This window comes from Dreissena polymorpha, chromosome 3 (genome assembly GCF_020536995.1).
Source record: "Dreissena polymorpha isolate Duluth1 chromosome 3, UMN_Dpol_1.0, whole genome shotgun sequence".
Lineage (NCBI taxonomy): Eukaryota > Metazoa > Mollusca > Bivalvia > Myida > Dreissenidae > Dreissena > Dreissena polymorpha.
Window position 1 is genome coordinate 150,840,420 of NC_068357.1, and position 16,309 is coordinate 150,856,728.

The 16,309-nt window shown below is 36.6% G+C and overlaps 2 protein-coding genes and 1 long non-coding RNA gene across 4 annotated transcripts in view; 1 reads left to right on the forward strand and 2 right to left on the reverse strand.

The window, feature by feature from the left end:
- The window catches only part of LOC127872002 (vitelline membrane outer layer protein 1-like), a 21,105-nt gene extending 12,390 nt beyond the window's left edge, over nt 1-8,715 (reverse strand). Inside the window, exons 1-4 of one of the 2 annotated variants that reach the window (XM_052415367.1) lie at nt 8,544-8,715; nt 8,002-8,085; nt 1,414-1,617; nt 504-648 (exon numbers count right to left, since the gene is read on the reverse strand). In XM_052415367.1, coding sequence (XP_052271327.1) covers nt 504-648; nt 1,414-1,617; nt 8,002-8,085; nt 8,544-8,630 — 520 coding nt within the window. In that variant the 5' untranslated portion in view covers nt 8,631-8,715. The remainder of the gene's footprint in view (nt 1-503; nt 649-1,413; nt 1,618-8,001; nt 8,086-8,543) is intronic. The other variant, XM_052415366.1, reaches the window with a different exon arrangement.
- LOC127872013 (uncharacterized) lies at nt 4,860-6,985 on the forward strand. The gene is made up of 3 exons (XR_008045675.1): nt 4,860-5,714; nt 6,207-6,374; nt 6,818-6,985. It is a non-coding gene; the product is annotated as an uncharacterized LOC127872013 (long non-coding RNA).
- Nucleotides 8,716-13,433: 4,718 nt separating the features above from the next.
- On the reverse strand, nt 13,434-14,192 carry LOC127872686 (uncharacterized protein KIAA1958-like). Its single transcript, XM_052416016.1, has 2 exons — nt 13,900-14,192; nt 13,434-13,610 (listed from the first exon to the last, which is right to left on the reverse strand). The coding sequence occupies exons 1-2, from the start codon at nt 14,155-14,157 to the stop codon at nt 13,434-13,436; spliced, it is 435 nt and encodes a 144-aa protein (XP_052271976.1). The 5' UTR covers nt 14,158-14,192.
- Between the last annotated feature and the right edge of the window lie 2,117 nt (nt 14,193-16,309).

Sequence of the window (16,309 nt, forward strand, 5' to 3'; positions counted from 1 at the left end):
GGACTACATAACAAGTGATCACGGGCCAGTATCATTCCTTGCTTGGATATTGGCCTATCAGTCATTTATATAGCAAGTAACCTCAGTCTTATATGAATCGTCAGTTACTGTCAGTAACTGGCTTAAGTATTTGAACTTAGCTGGTTAACTAGCATACACAGAAAAAGTGTGAATAAGTTGCCTAACCGACATGATATGATTGAAATACTGTCGGTAAAAACAACGCAAACATTCATATGAGCCGCGCTCTTGGAAAAAGGTGCTTAATGCAATCCGCACATTCTTATCAGGGAAGGCACTTTCCGCATCGACTGGTTTTTCATTTAAAATCGACTTCCTTTAAACAAAAAAATCCATTTACGCGGAAAGTGTCGTCCCTGATTAGCCTGTGCGGACTGAACAGGCTAATATAGGACAACATTTTACGCATAAGCATGAAGCCCCGTTTTCCCAGAGCGAGGCTAAAATGAGATAAGCATCATAACATAATTGCTCGTTCTTACCATGGGGACAGGAAGAGCTCCAGTCTCCCCAGGCCCCGACGAAGCTGTAACCTGGATCCATGTTCAGCTCCTGAACGCTGTCGTCCGCCATGTTAGTACACTTGAACTTCACATAGCCTGCTGCGGTGTCGTCTAGGTCACCTTGCTGTGGCGGGCAGAAAAACCGTCACGTGTTCGGTGATTAAACGTTTGTTTACGTTGACGAAATATTATTTTAAGACTGAAAGAGAAACGGATGGAAAGCTGCATTCGTTCACATGTTTTTTTTCTTCAACTTTTTTATTTGAGCTCGACTGCATCAAAAGCCTAAGGCTTAGTGAAACGCTCTCGAGTCCGTTTCCTGGGTAGAACCAGTACTTGATGTCATCGGTGAAGATCTAAATAACGCTCACACATGTGGATTGAACCCGGTACCTCACAGTCACTATGCAGACACCATATTTACTACGCCAAGACGACCTCAATGCGGCATCCGTTGCGATATAAAGATCATGCGTTCGATCCCCATTTGATGAGCTTAAAGATCTTTCCACCAAGTACTGGTTCTATCAAAGGAAAATGACTATAGTGTCTATATAATCCCAATGCACGTGATTTAATCAAGCGAAATTAAAAAAGACACGAAGTTCTATTCAGAATATTCAATAAGAATATCGCTTTCAAATGGATACGGCGCGACCGTAAAGCGGCGAAAAAATAAGTACGCAAATAAAAACGCCCCGAAAACGTGAAAAAAATCGTTAATCTAGCTTGGCCTTCTTAATATTAATACAATTTCTGGCATATTTTTCAAACTACAGATTTAATACATGTTAAAACACACCGCTTCATTTGTTTACACACTTTCGCTAATCATTAACTATATCGACGTCTCTACAAAATTATTTAAAGTTATAATACGACTGTTTACATCTCCTTCCACTTCCATTTCAAAGGCCGTCAGGAAGGCGGCGGTTCCGATTGGCTTGCAGATCACGCCACCCTTCAATGCGCCAAACTGAGATTGACCGGAAGTGACTCTCTTCTCTCCGTAATAACGTAGCTGGATATCCGAGCAGAAGAGCGCGATCGCGTTCAGAGACGTGTCGTCGCCGGTGAACTGGTTATACTGAATCTGATATGAGATACAGACCCGTCACATTAATAAATATGACACGCGTTCTGGGAAACGGGGCCTTATGCATGTGCTTAAGGTGTCGTCCCAGATAAGCCTGTACAGTCCGCAAAGGCTATTCAGGGAAGACACTTGCCGTTTTGATGTTGTTTTTTTTCGTTTAAAGGACGTCTCTTCTTGGCGTTAGTCCAGATAAGGCGGAAAGTGTCGTCCCCAATTTGGCTGTGCGGACTCCACAAGCTAATATGGGACGACACTTTACGCACATGCTTCAAACCCCGTTTTCCCAGATTGAGTCTCAAATAACACTTTCGATAACGCAGAAATAATATTAGTGAGGAGAGAGACCTTATCGAATGGAAATATACATACATATGCGAAAAAGAAAGAACACACTAGTTAAAAGTAAAAGACCTTGAGCTGCATTATGATCTTGCTCACCCGCCCCCCACGGGGAATTTTCAAGGTTATGTTTTTCTTAACTCTCTAGGTAGTTGGCATTTCCTGTCAAAAGTTTGCACAATTCTGTTGGGGCTTTACAGAGTGATGGGACTTTGAAACATATACCCCTTATTTTGCCTTTTTACTCTTTCAATTTGCAATACTGCAGCTACTTATTCTTTGAAAGCAATATTGTTGCTAAATAACTGGTGCCTCAGCATATTCCATCAAATTAAGATAGTTTGAATGACAAATCTATCTACATAGTGTATCTTTGATACACACACATTGTAAATATCAACTATTTTTACAAAAAGTTACGTCCCTTTGTTTGGATCCGTTCATTTTTTTTGAATGTCTCCATACGAAACCAAAGTTTTGACTTTCAAATTGTCATGAAGAGGTAAGTGGAATGTATTTCTTAATTATTTGATCAGTTTTGGTAAATCCGAAAAACATCTTAATGTATTTTTCAAAAATGAGTTATAATTTAGCCGAAATGTGATGTTCTATCAACTGTAAGATTTTCATACTTCAGGGGTTGTACTGCTGGGAATGCAAGTAAATTTATCACACTTCAGGCTGTGTTGATAAATGTGCTCAAGTGGCTCTTTATATTTGTTCCAAGGGTTATTATTATGATTGCATTTATATACCTCTCTATGTATATCCAAGAAAATGTAAATGCTGTTGCTCCTTGATATAATACAGACAACAGATTCCATAGAAAGCTTCATTTGAACTTAGACTGTGAATAAGATAGAAACAAAACATTATGTGCACAAGTTAACACCGTTTTATTTTGACAATACCGGTACTGTTGTTTTCTATATAGATTAATCTTCCGATCAAATTATTATGGAAAAACCTATTAACCTAAAACAATCATAGAACTTGAAATCTAGCCAAAAGATACATAAGGAGGACCTTGTTCATTTTAAAAGTACAGTAAATGAAGAGGTGCATTTACTAACAGAATTTAGTTTCCAAAAACTTAAAGATGTCGCAAAAACAAGGTCAACATACAAATCCTCAAAACATAGACCATAACACATTACTAGCAATCTGCCCGCACAATTGGATTTTGAAAAAACATGGAATACACAGGTGAAGTTATCAGTTGTTCACCAATCGAAGTCATGTTTCGAAGCGGGTATATTCATTATCTGATGATGATGACAATCAGCCCTCTACATCAAAGTACATGCGTATATCCTTAGATGCTACCAGTAGCTCTGTTTTGTTTCCAGTCGATAGTTGCATGTGTTTGTGACAAAAGTATTATCAAAGTTATTATCAAAGGGCTGCACGCACAATTTAACTAAATGTGTTATAAAATGTGCTCAAGAATCAATTAAGCTATCAGCGATTCAAAAGTTTGATAAACGGATGCTTTGTGAAGTTCAGGATCATAACATTAATTCCCCGTGAAACAATGTACCATAATTCTTGCATAAAAAATTATACAAGATATTGTATACTCGCCATGCAAGTCAAGAAGGCTCATAAGCAAGCATTTACCAATCAGTGCACGCTGAAGCTTTCAAGTACACATGTAATTATGCTTAAGAGCATATTGTAAAAGGACATAATGTGGAACGGCTCACAATTATAAAGGAAACATACCTTAGCTACATTCTCAAACACCACCCTTCTTGATACAATGAAAAATATAAAACCTATAAACCAAAATATTAGCTGTCAAAACATTTTCCAAACACATTTGATGTGGAGGATGGAATGGATGAGTTGTATTGTTTATCATCTGGTGTTCCTGCTGAACCTAAAGCAGCTGCCAACATTCTTAAGGCAGTAGATATCGGTTGTGCTGCTATGGAAGCCTTTATTATTGGTTGTCTCATTGAAAAGAATGTAATGTTACATGATCCTGTCAAGCGAAACAAACTTAAGACATTTGCTGCATCCGAAGTGAATAAGAAAATTAGAAGTTCTAGTAACAAACTGGCACAAGTTAAAACTGAACGCAACATATTTGCACAATTGATCCTTCTTTCAATTCAGAATGATATTGATCTTGAACGGACACTTTATTATCCACTGTCTGCAGTACCTTGGTTTTTGGAAACAGCTGATGGAGTGCCAGTGAAAACGGATAAAGCAAAGCTTTTACATTATATGGAGACTAATTGAACCAACACCAAATGATGATGTTACCAGTATCATTGATGGCAATGCAGTACTTCACAGCCTGGTATCAGTGCCTGATACCTTTGAAGAAGTAGCCAAGATGGATTTTGGTCACCTTCCAAAGTGTGGACATAATTTTATCACAGATACCTATCATGAAACTGCAGTCAAATCATCACCATCGACATTTCTAGTGTCGTGTGCAAAAACCAAAACGCACAGGGAGTGTAAAAGGTTTCTTTAACACGACTTTAACAAAACACGGCTTCTAAAATATTGGAACAAAGGAGCACTGACAAATATGCAGAACAACTTTAGGATCCCCACATTTATTTTGTTTTTGGTGAACTGTCTGATTACAAGCTATGACGGACGGATAACTGCGGTAGTTCCAGACGAATCCCTGTTTTCGTCTCATGAGGAAGCAGATGCAAAAAATATTTTGCACTCCATGCACATAAAAGAATTTAAACCAAAACCATAATTGTGAGATCACCCGATACAGATGTCTAAGTGCTTCTTATTAGGTATTGGAGATACATTGGGTGTTCAATCCTATTTGATATGGAAACTGAAAACAAACGAAGACTTATCGGCACAGAAAAGATTGTAAAAACAAAGGGAAATGACTTTTGTTCAATGTTATACGCAATTCACAGCTTTACTGGTTGCGATACTGTGAGCGCATTTGTGAGAAGGGGGAAAGTAGGTTCAGTAAAGCTTCTCGAGAAAAATACAGACTTGCGTATCTATGCTAAGTTTGGTACAAGACAGTAGTGTAGTGATGACTTATTAGTGCAAATAGAGTATTTTGTATGTTATAAGTAAGGAAAACCAAATTACTAAGATGGAAAGTAGATCCGGACTGATACATTCTGTAAGAGAAGTGAGATCAAATATAATACTCTGCACTCATGCGAAACTATTGACTTACGTTTGCTACCTCAATTTTAAGCACCACTTAACATATACACCAGACGGGCTAATTACCAAACCTATATTTGATTAAGCGCCCATGAAAGATAACCATGCATTTCTAATGTTCAAAATAGTCGCTGGAAACTTGGTGCAGACGGAATCAAATACGTGTGGACTGATAGTGACATTTTTCCAATTGAGCTAGTGGACACACTTTTTACAAAGTTGCAAGAGGATAAAAACAATCAGGATGAGGATTAAAATGATGCAGGCATTTCCCCAGACGGTTTAAGCACAGCGGGCCCGCGGTGCCTGGACTTCAAAATCCATTGCGCCGCGGCGCTTGATTTTCAGATAATGACGTCGCGATGCTTGAAAAGTTTACAAGCCATTGCAAGCTCTGATCCGAATGTTGTCTGCATTCTGGCATCGACCAATCCTTATTAGTTTAATGTTCATAATAATAGATTTGATAAGACGTGAGCACGATTTATGGGTCGTTTATAGGGGTGAATTATGGTGTGTATCCCCAAATAATGGTCTATAATGATCGATTATTACCGGTACACGTGACGTAAGAGAAATTGAAGGTATGCTGGATTTTGTTGTTGTTTCATTTAAATTGCACACGACTATTCACACACAAAAAACAGTCAACGTTGTTTGTTGCGGTAGTGCGTACTTGAATAACAGAACATAACACGTGTTTTATTATTACTTGCAGTATAACAAAACACAGCGTGATTAAGAAGATTCATGTCACGTTAATCATATAATTTTAGTAAAGCACGGTATACATTTCAGCGTAATTTAAGATATATTTACAATTAATTTAAGTCAAACGTCTTATTACTTGATTTCTCCCGCAAATTTACAATATTTTCACACTATTTTCTCAAACGCGACTTAATTAACCAACTTAACATGCAATTCACATCAAATAGCTTATTCGATATTTTCGGAAAACGCTAAATATCTGCAACAACGTTTTCTTTAGTTTTGATGCACGAAATAATGATACGATCGAAAATACGACCAGTCCCTGTGTCTGGGAAATCTGCAATTGCACATTTCTTTGGCAGTACTACTAATTATCGTCGCTGTCAGAGAGTGAAAAAAGTGAAAGTGAAAGTGTCAAGGACGTTTAAGTGATCCTGAGACCTCCAACCCACGAACCAAAAGTCTCAAGCAGCGAGTCAGTGGCAGCAATATTGTCCAATGTTGTCCATGGAAAACAGAAGTTGAAGGAGGTAAGAATATCTTTACTTAACTAAACTTTTCGTAAGTATGTAGTGAAATCAACGCAAAATGAAATCGCACGTGAATAATTATTAAAAACAGACAGATGTTGTGTTGAATCAAATATTAGACACTACCGATGATAACATTTTAAAATAAAAGCATATGTTAACTTAACTTTATAAACATATACTAACTTTAAAATAAAACAGTTGTTTGAAAAATAATCAACCCTTTTGTAGGTTTATTGTGCTCTATGTGTATTCTTCACATGTGCAGATCAGTGCGTTCAGAAAAAAAATCGGTACTTCTCCTTGGGTACTTGACTAGACTGTCAATAATATACGTAATAACAAAGGAAAAATGATTTTTTGCTTAAGAATCTCTTAGTGTTAAGTCAATGAGATTGAATATTCTAATTTCAGAATAATTTTACATTTTGTTTGTATTTCAGACTGCGAGTAGGCTCAGGCACAATGAAAGGGGGTAAAAAACAGAAAATTCTGCTCGCCTGAAGTCTGCTGTCCTCAATGCTCTGGTGATGGTCAGCATTGAAGGACCAGACAATGAGGCAGTGGAAGAATGGTGGATGCCTGGCACCAGGCGAAGCCTCGGGGAACAGGCGTTCCAAGGAAAAATTGTATATATGTTCACGTGTGGTAAAAATGTAACTTAAGTATTGTGGTGATTTTTTCAATCATTTTAGTGCGTTCTAATGCCTACTGTTATTTTTCTTGTTATTTTATAATATAAAATATGACTTTAATATAATAAATTGAGGAAAAATAAATAAACAATAAACTTTTTTTTAATGTTTTCATAGCTACAAATTATAGTGTATTTTATATAGGAACATGCAGAAAAAAGTGGTTAAATAGCTCCTAAGTTAAGTATTGTGTATTGTGATTAAGAAAATGTAGAAAAAAAAGAAAGCTTTATGGGCGCCCTTTTGAATCAACCCCCATTCCGCCATGTCTTGCCGCTGTGATTGACCAAAATCCTGGGGAAATGCCTGTGATGATAGTATTGAAATTGTTAAATTGCTTGATGAAGTGTTTGATGATCAGTGATATAACTCCTGTGCCCTAACTATGAAAATGAAAAAAATGGCAAATCGTTTGTTACAATTTGATTTGCAAGTGTAAAATAATACAAATAATAATTGTAATTATGGATATTGTTATTCTAACAATAATAATCACCATCATAATAATAGTAACTATATTTAAGATGATGCAATTATCAGGTTATAAAGTTCTAGGTTGAGTATTAATCGGTCTATTATTTCCTGAGAGATGTATTCCTATGTATGCTATCTCTTTTATCATCATTTTAATTAGCACTATTATTTTAAGTATTGTCATCATGATTATTAATTGTTACATTGATTATTGTCATTATTTTACCAAGCGTGTTGACATATTGTTTGAATAATTTGATTATGATCTGAAATAATATGTTTCACACACAATAAGTATGTTTAAGGACTATGTATGTGAAATTTGTGTAAAATATATATATGTGTCACATATATTTTAATAGAAAATATCATTATATGAACATAAGAGGTAAATATGGACTCTGTACATAAGAAAATCTTTAATGGCATATTGATACAATTTAAATATTAGTGCCTACCTTCATGTCGTACCCGACCGCGAACTGGTGCGGTGGACAGAACTCGTCTGTGGTCCAGATCCCGTGCGGACCTCCGTTAATAACCTAGATAGCCGAATATGCTTGATTTATGAATAACAGTAGAACTGACTTAAAGTAGGCTGGACATTTGTTGGTGTCAGATTTTATCACTTGTGTCTTTTTTTTCGAATGTAAGCTATTGGTCTCAATTTCATTACTTCGTATTCAATTATTCAATTGTATTCAATGATTTTCCAATAACGACATTGATATATTGTATTTACTATAAAGTTGTTGCAACTGTGAATCTGTTCGCTTAAAGTTGCAATTTGAATGTCGTGAAGCATGTCGATTACGTTTAAACATGTCTGCGTTCATGGTTATTATCTTAGCATTATCAAATTGAACCATTTCGGAAAGTAATGCTTTTGTGTATTTATTTAAACAAACCCTCAAGCATGTTCTGTAATATCGTGCAAATACAAAACACATCATTTGACTGGAATTCATAAAAAACCAGCAATTACACAAAAAGGACCAACCCGAAGCGTGTCCGTCACCGCGCGCGGGAACTGCGCGTGACACGTCCATAGCAACGTCAGCGAGGCGACGACGTAATGTAGCATCATAATGACAATTATTACAGCTTCTCAATCTAAAGTGGGCGGCATATGAGTTTTTCCAAATGTGTCCTGTGTTCTCAAATAAATTCGTGCTTTATTATCTCATCATGTTTAAAAGTAACCATGTCGCAGGCCAGAGGTTTTTGTCTTTTAGTGGATCGGATCTAGCTAACCAACAAATAATCATGATAAAAAGTAATTCCGTCAATGCTAGTATTTGACAGAGGTTGCCGTGTAGCATGGGCGAAAAAAATAAATTCGTTGTGTTTGTATAAAACCTTATGAATAGCTATACTTATTTAATCGTATTGAACCAATGAACACATTTTGCTCTCCCATATGTACAGTTGAATTGACACCGTGTTGTGTGTGTGTGTGTGTGTGTTTAACAGTCACTGGCAGTTTTTGTATCACACATTATAAATTTTCACTGATGCGAGTGAATTTTCACTGATATCAAACGAAATATGGGTTGAATTTCTTTGTTAACATTTAATGAACGTCTTAAACACTTACGATAAAAATAACTTGGCCTATATGAAGTGAGTAATAGTTGTTTCCACATTTCAAAATTGCGCGATATCTGTGACCTTGTAAGTGGAACCGCTGTTGTTTGAGTACGCAGAGTTTTTCATTCTGAAAGCATACGGTCTAATTTTAAATACACGCTACTTGCGTTTTATCTGCGGTTTATGGATGCCGTGAAGAGCATATTGCGTAATAAACAAAGTAAAACAACAACAGCAACGATAATAACACACAAAATAAAACTCGTCGCTTGTACCACCCGTCTCCCTGCTTTAAAGGTCAATGTCACACTAAGAGGTCAAATGTCAGATTTGGTCACACTTACAGGTCAAATGTCAGATTTGGCTTTTAAACAATCCACTAACTGCCGGTAAGTTCCGGGTTAGATCTCCACGTGTCGGTAGTTCCGGGAAAGATAGCCACATTCCGTTTGGTTCCGGGATAGATCGCCCCTTGGGGGCATCTCCTGAGAGCTTTGCATATAAACACAACCGCTGGTTTTACCGAAGAAATTGACTATAGAGCGTCTATTTATGTCTAATACTTTTGATTCTATCAAGCTTAATATAAATTTGTCCGAAAAGTCAAATCTAATACGCACAGGGCTTTGGGGAAAATCAATCATTCTTCTCAAAATAGCCCATTAATTTATTTCCAGCGTGCTTTCTAGAGAACGCTTGAACCTACAACCATGCAACTTATTATGTTGGTTTCTTTGGGGAAAAAAGCAGACGTCAGTTGATTTTTAGGTAAACATGTCAAAGGTCAAGGTGACAGTGATTTGTATATTTCCGCACGATATCTTAAGAATGTTTTTACCTACGATCATAAAAAATAGTATAGTGGTAAGTGACGAAGGAAAAAGTAATTTTAAGCTCAAAGGTCAATGTCACAAAAAAATGTAAAAGGAATTGTGTTTCCGCGCAATGTTTTGATACCTTTGAAGAAGTAGCCAAGATGGTTTTTGGTCACCTTCCAAAGTGTGGTCATAATTTTGTCACAGATACCTATCATGAAACTGCAGTCAAATCATCACCATCGACATTTCTATTGTTATGTGCAAAAACCAAAACATACAGGGAGTGGAAAAGGTTTCTTTAACACGATTTTAACAAAACACGGCTTCTAAAATATTGGAACAAAAGAGCACTGACAAATATGCAGGACAACTTTAGGATCCCCACATTTATTTTGTTCTTGGTGAACAGTCTGATGACAAGCTATGACGGACGGGTAACTGACGTAGTTCCAGACGAATCCCTGTTTTCGTCTCATGAGGAAGCAGATACAAAAATTATTTTGCACTCCATGCGCATAAAAGAATTTAAACCAAAACCATAATTGTGAGATCACCCGATACAGATGTCTAAGTGCTTCTTATTAGGTATTGGAGATAAATTGGGTGTTTAATCCTATTTGATATGGAAACTGAAAACAAACGAAGACTGATCGGCACAGAAAAGATTGTAAAAACAAAGGGAAATGACTTTTGTTCAATGTTATACGCAATTCACAGCTTTACTTGTTGCGATACTGTGAGCGAGTATATACCTTTTGCAAAAAACTACCCTTGGGATAGTTATGGGATGGATTGGGTCAAAGTAAGGTTACTGATACTAAAAATAGCAATATGAATTCAACTGAATTTCTCAATGACAAAATTAGTTTTTGGACTGAAACTTCATATATAATTTTTCGTACACAGACCTATCTAAAGATTTTTGTATACTAGTATATGGATTGGGTCAAGGTCAAGGAAATGTTCAGTTTATATAGAACAAGCTTTGTTTCTCAATAAACTATATACCGGTTATGCATTTAGCTAGTGTAATGACATTAAATGTGTTAATACTATCCAGACTTTGCTAGGATTGCAAATGACATGTCTCATGGCCCAGTCACATTTAGTGTTACTAAAAGAATAAACACGGATTCTGCTTGGTAACTCCACGGCTTGTTAAGCGATTGTGATGAAACCATGTATATAAATGCCCTTGTCCAGATCTCGCATGAAATTGTATGAGGTATGATGAGTCAAGTTCAAGGTCACTGATAGAATATATTTAAGAATTGTTGAAACTAAGTATTTTAAAAACAAATTGTATGGAAACATTTACCAAAATTCCTTAAGTCTCGCGATTGTGAATGGAATGGATGTGATCAAGGTCACCGTGTCACTGTTTCTAAATATTTATAAACAATGGTTTCATGTTAAGATCTCGAGAACGAATTGAGCTTTTGTTAAACAATCCTTCATACTTTGTACAAAAACGTCCATTTCTGTAACGTATGAGGCACAGAGGATCGAGGTTAGTAAGTAAGGACAATGTTTTCGCTCACAATCTAGGCTTATATGTCTCGTAGGAAAGTTTTCAAAATTGAAAATTTCTAAATTCATTGCTGCTATAATAACTGTGTATTACATTGTACTGGTATTCTGTAACATAACACACTATAATAATCGAAATTTTTACCAAATTTCATACATTCTTAAATAGGCAGTCACCTAGATCAACATTTCAGTAGCCTCGGGTTGTCAAACGTGAATAAGTACTGGGCATGAATATTTGCTTACCTTATGTGTCAATCTTCGGTCAATTCCGTATGTATTCGTTTTGTGTCCGTTGCATACGCAATATTTATGTTGCAGACACGTGACTTTACAAGGCCAATCAGAATTGCACACGTAACAATTATCAAAGCTTTCGTTGTTTATATCTATATTAATAAGGCAGTCTTACTTGCGCAGCCGAACATAGAAGGCGCATTATTGCTTTCGCGGGCTGGGTCCGTTTCGGGCTTCGCGTGTTATCTTGAATTTGACATAGAGAATAATAGGTTAGTGTTGATTATAGATCAGGTTTATCATGCGAGGCTTAGAAAACAAAAAGCACTCGCCTTTTTCGTTTTCGTGCCGAGCATGATAAACCTGATCTATAATCAACACTAACCTATTATTCTATTTATCCCACTTTTTTATTCAGTAAACCTTTTTATTTTAACAAAATTAGTTTTCATGAGTGTTTGTCGTACTTTGATAATGACTGTAGTGTAACCAAGATCAGTGTATTACTCCGCGTTCCAAAAATAACCGCTGATCAAATTGTCATTTAAAAAAATCAGAATATCGTTCTGTGACAAAGAATCGTGCATTACTAATAACAATTTTATTCATATTGAATTGCAAATCTAAAAGTTTTATAACATTAATATAACATTAAGTTGTTATATACAAGGAACTACATTTGTATACAACGTAGCCTAACACCACACACAATTCACTTTCGATGTTCAAACTATCAACTAGAACACGAGGTGCAAAACATTTGCTGCTTTGTTGTAATATGTGGTTATTTCGTGACGAAATAACAATAACAACTTGGATTTAATCTAATTATTCACATTAAAATTTTGAATGTGGAAAGTGGCACCAAAGAATTGTGAGGCAAAGTTGTTCGAACGAGAGAAAGACATTTGCTGGTGAAGTGACTGGGTGGGACGAAAATCAAGATCAACTTGTTCAACGGTAGACAGTGGTTGTGTAGGCTGCATTTCGACCATAGTTTCAGTGCATGAAGGTGAACAAGAGGAAGCTGTTTGTTTGTTACATTTACTGGACTGAGCAAGAATGTTGGAACACTTTTGCTGCTGTTCAACAGATATGGTGGAATAATTGGTTATGGACTGGACATTTTTGTGCCCTGTTATGGCCATGGTTTCAGTGGGTGGAATGTTTGCATTTCGAAGTTTTTGGACCAGGAATTTGCGAACTGAGTGGTTGGTTATTCTCTTGTGCTCGGGAAAGCCGGCGTCTTTTGCCATGGCCTTCAGCATCCGACCCAGCTTGTTGACACCCAATTGTTGACGCAAGAACCACTGGGATGCAGTGTCAATTGTGCGTGTTGCCAGGTAGAAAGGGTGCTGATCTGAAAAAAAATCAGATGGACGCATATTCGAGTACAGCTTGTAAATTAACACGGGATTTCTTGGTCCAGAAGTGCCGAACATCTTGGGAGACACTTTTCTTATGTCAGCGATGTTCTCTCCTGTGCGCGTTTTCGTTTGCCGCTCGTTTAACTCGAGATACTCGACACCATTCGAGTCTACACGGAGGCGGACGTCTCCCCACCTAACAAAATACACGAATCTTAATTTAATGTCAGATATGAACAATAATGAAATACAGCATTTAAGTTGAAGCGGATGTACTTAGTAAATGGGGTGAAAAAATAATGAGAAAAATTGATACATATTTTGTGTGTTTGTGTGTAAAAATGTTTCTTACCGCAAATAGTATTGCTCCGTTGTACCTCGCAAGCCAAAATGAAGGCAGTTGTTCAACCAGACTGTATTTAACAAGGCTTTCGGAGACTCCGTGCCAAGGATCCCCTTCTCCCAGAGCAGATCGATGTCGGTATCACTCAGCGGATGGGCCTCCCTAGGACGGTTTCCCATACCCTAAATTGGTGATTTATATTTATTATACTGTTTCATTTAACTTTTCGACTATATTTTTTAATTTAAATTTATTTTTTGAGTATTCTATCTTTCGTAGGCTAACAGTATTACTTTTAATGTGACTTTTAGACTTTTATTTATTAACTGCAACTTTATGTCGACAGGGTATTAGTTTCGTACAGACTACACTTGGGATTTTTCCCAATTTTGTCATAAATGATACGTTTTCTGTTGAATATGTTATTTTTGCCAAATTTCTGTTAGTTATAACCGTTCATCTCAATTTTACCTGTTTCTTAAGACTTTTTTTCTTTGCATTGTAGGTGTCCCTTGTGAGTGCAAATTGGGCTCCAGTCCCTGTCATGACTGAACATCCATAGCGATGTCGTTTCAGGTACCTGTCAACACTAGCAATGATGCCACGGAGGGAGCTTGGTTCAAAATCTGTGCCATTTGACTTTTTAAGGGACAACAGGAAAGTGGCCAAATACTCATCAAGAAGAGTTGGTTCTATGTGGTGGATTTCTTTTGATTCAGCTTTTGACATAAGAAACCTTTTTAATTTGTTTATGTCAGACAAGGTCTTCGATACAGTCTTTTTATTTTCATTTTGGACAATGAAATCACCAACATCAGTGAGGTTAACATATAAGAACTCTTTATTCTCATGCAGATCTAAAGTTGGGGGGAAGACATTGCTACTGGATGGTGCGTTACTACTGGGGCTGGTTTCATTCTCAATGGTCAATTCAATTTCATTTGTGAACAAAATAGATGGATTAAACCCATATTGTTCCTGGAACTGGCTTAGTGTCAATTCCACTTCAGTTGCTTGTTGCTCATGTTCATTATTTAATTCATCCCAAGTTAATGAGAAATTGACTTTGTCAAATTCGTCAGACATTTTGAGGGGTTTACGATTTCGCAGACGATTGTGTTCTATAGTCAAAGGGGAGCAACTCGAACTGACTTCTTCAAAGGGGAGCAACAACAACAGAACCTATTTGCAACATAGTGTTAAATTTACATAATACTAGAGGTTTTAATAAAAATAAATGACAAAAAACACGGTTTTTTGCTACTTTTATTTGTTTTAAGGTCATTAAGATTGACAAACATTTGATATTGTTTTTATTATTGATGCAATTGGCAAATACAGGCGACGAGGTGCGTGGGAAAAAGTAGTCCCGGTTCGGCAGTTGATGACGTCATTTCGTGCCATTGATTATAGCCTTGCCGTTGATTATAGATGAAATTTAATCAACGGGGCTTTAATCAACCGATTTCGGTGTAAAAGTGGGATAAATAGAGAATAATAGGTTAGTGTTGAGTATAGATCAGGTTTATCATGCGAGGCTTAGAAAACAAAAAGCACGAGCCTTGGCGAGTCCTTTTTTGTTTTCGTGCCGAGCATGATAAACCTGATCTATAATCAACACTAACCTCTTATTCTATTTATCCGACTTTTTATTTAGTAAACTTTTTTATTTTAACAAAATAAGTTTTCATGAGTGTTTGTCGTACTTTGATAATGACTGTAGTGTAACCAAGGTCAGTGTATTACTCCTCGTTCCAAAAATAACCGCTGATCAAATAATCATTTTTTTAAATCAGAATATCGTTCTGTAACAAAGTGTCGAGCGTTATTAATTACAATTTTAATCATATTGAATTGCAAATCTTTAAGTTTTATTATATCAATATGACATTAAGTTGTTATATACAAGGAACTACATTTGTTTACAACGTAGCCTAACACCACACACAATTCACTTTCGATATCAAACTATCGAGTCGATCACGAGGTGCACAATATTTGCTTCTTTGTTATAATATGTGGTTATTTCGTGACGAAATAACAAAGATTACTTGGATTTAAGCTAATTATATACATTAACATTTTGAATGTTGAAAGTGGCACCAAAGAATTGTGAGGCAAAGTTGTTCGAACTAGAGAAAGACATTTGCTGGTGAAGTGACTGGGTGGGGCGAACATCAAGATCAACTTGTTCGACGGTAGACAGTGGTTGTGTAGGCTGCATTTCGGCCATAGTTTCGGTGCATGAAGGTGAACAAGAGGAATCTGTTGGATTGTAACATTTACTGGACTGAGCAAGAATGATCACTTTTGCTGCTGTTCAACAGATATGTTGGAATAATTGGTTATTGACTGGACATTTTTGTGCCCTGTTATGGCCATGGTTTCAGTGGGTGGAATGTTTGCATTTCGAAGTTTTTGGACCAGTAATTTGCGAACTGAGTGGTTCGTTATTCTCTTGTGCTTGAGAAAGCCGGCGTCTTTTGCCATGCCCATGGCCTTCAGCATCTGTCCTAACTTGTTGACACCCAATTGTTGACGCAAGAATCACCGGGATGCAGTGTCATTTGTGCGTATTGCCAGGTAGAAAAGATGCTTTGAAGAAAAATCAGATGGACGCATATCCGAGTACAGCTTGTAGCTGAAATAAATCGCGTTCAGAATAAATCTGAACGCTGAAACTCCGGTCTGTAAAAACCATAACGAAAAATAAATACAATACTATTGTGGGAATTACAGTATTTACAAGTGTATATATCTAAAATATACCCGTTGTTTGACAAATATGAACTAAGATCACAAAAATTACCTGAATATCATTCGAAATCATAGACATTGAACGACCATTTTCTCAAAGGCAACCATTTTGGCATTGTTGTTG

What these genes read in the sequence shown, in the direction of transcription:
- LOC127872686 (XM_052416016.1), bottom strand. Translation starts at nt 14,157, where the DNA reads ATGTCAAAAGCTGAATCAAAAGAAATCCACCACATAGAACCAACTCTT. An exon ending in AAAAAAGTCTTAAGAAACAG is followed by an intron (nt 13,611 to 13,899) that starts GTAAAATTGAGA and finishes TCACCAATTTAG; the next exon opens with GGTATGGGAAACCGTCCTAG.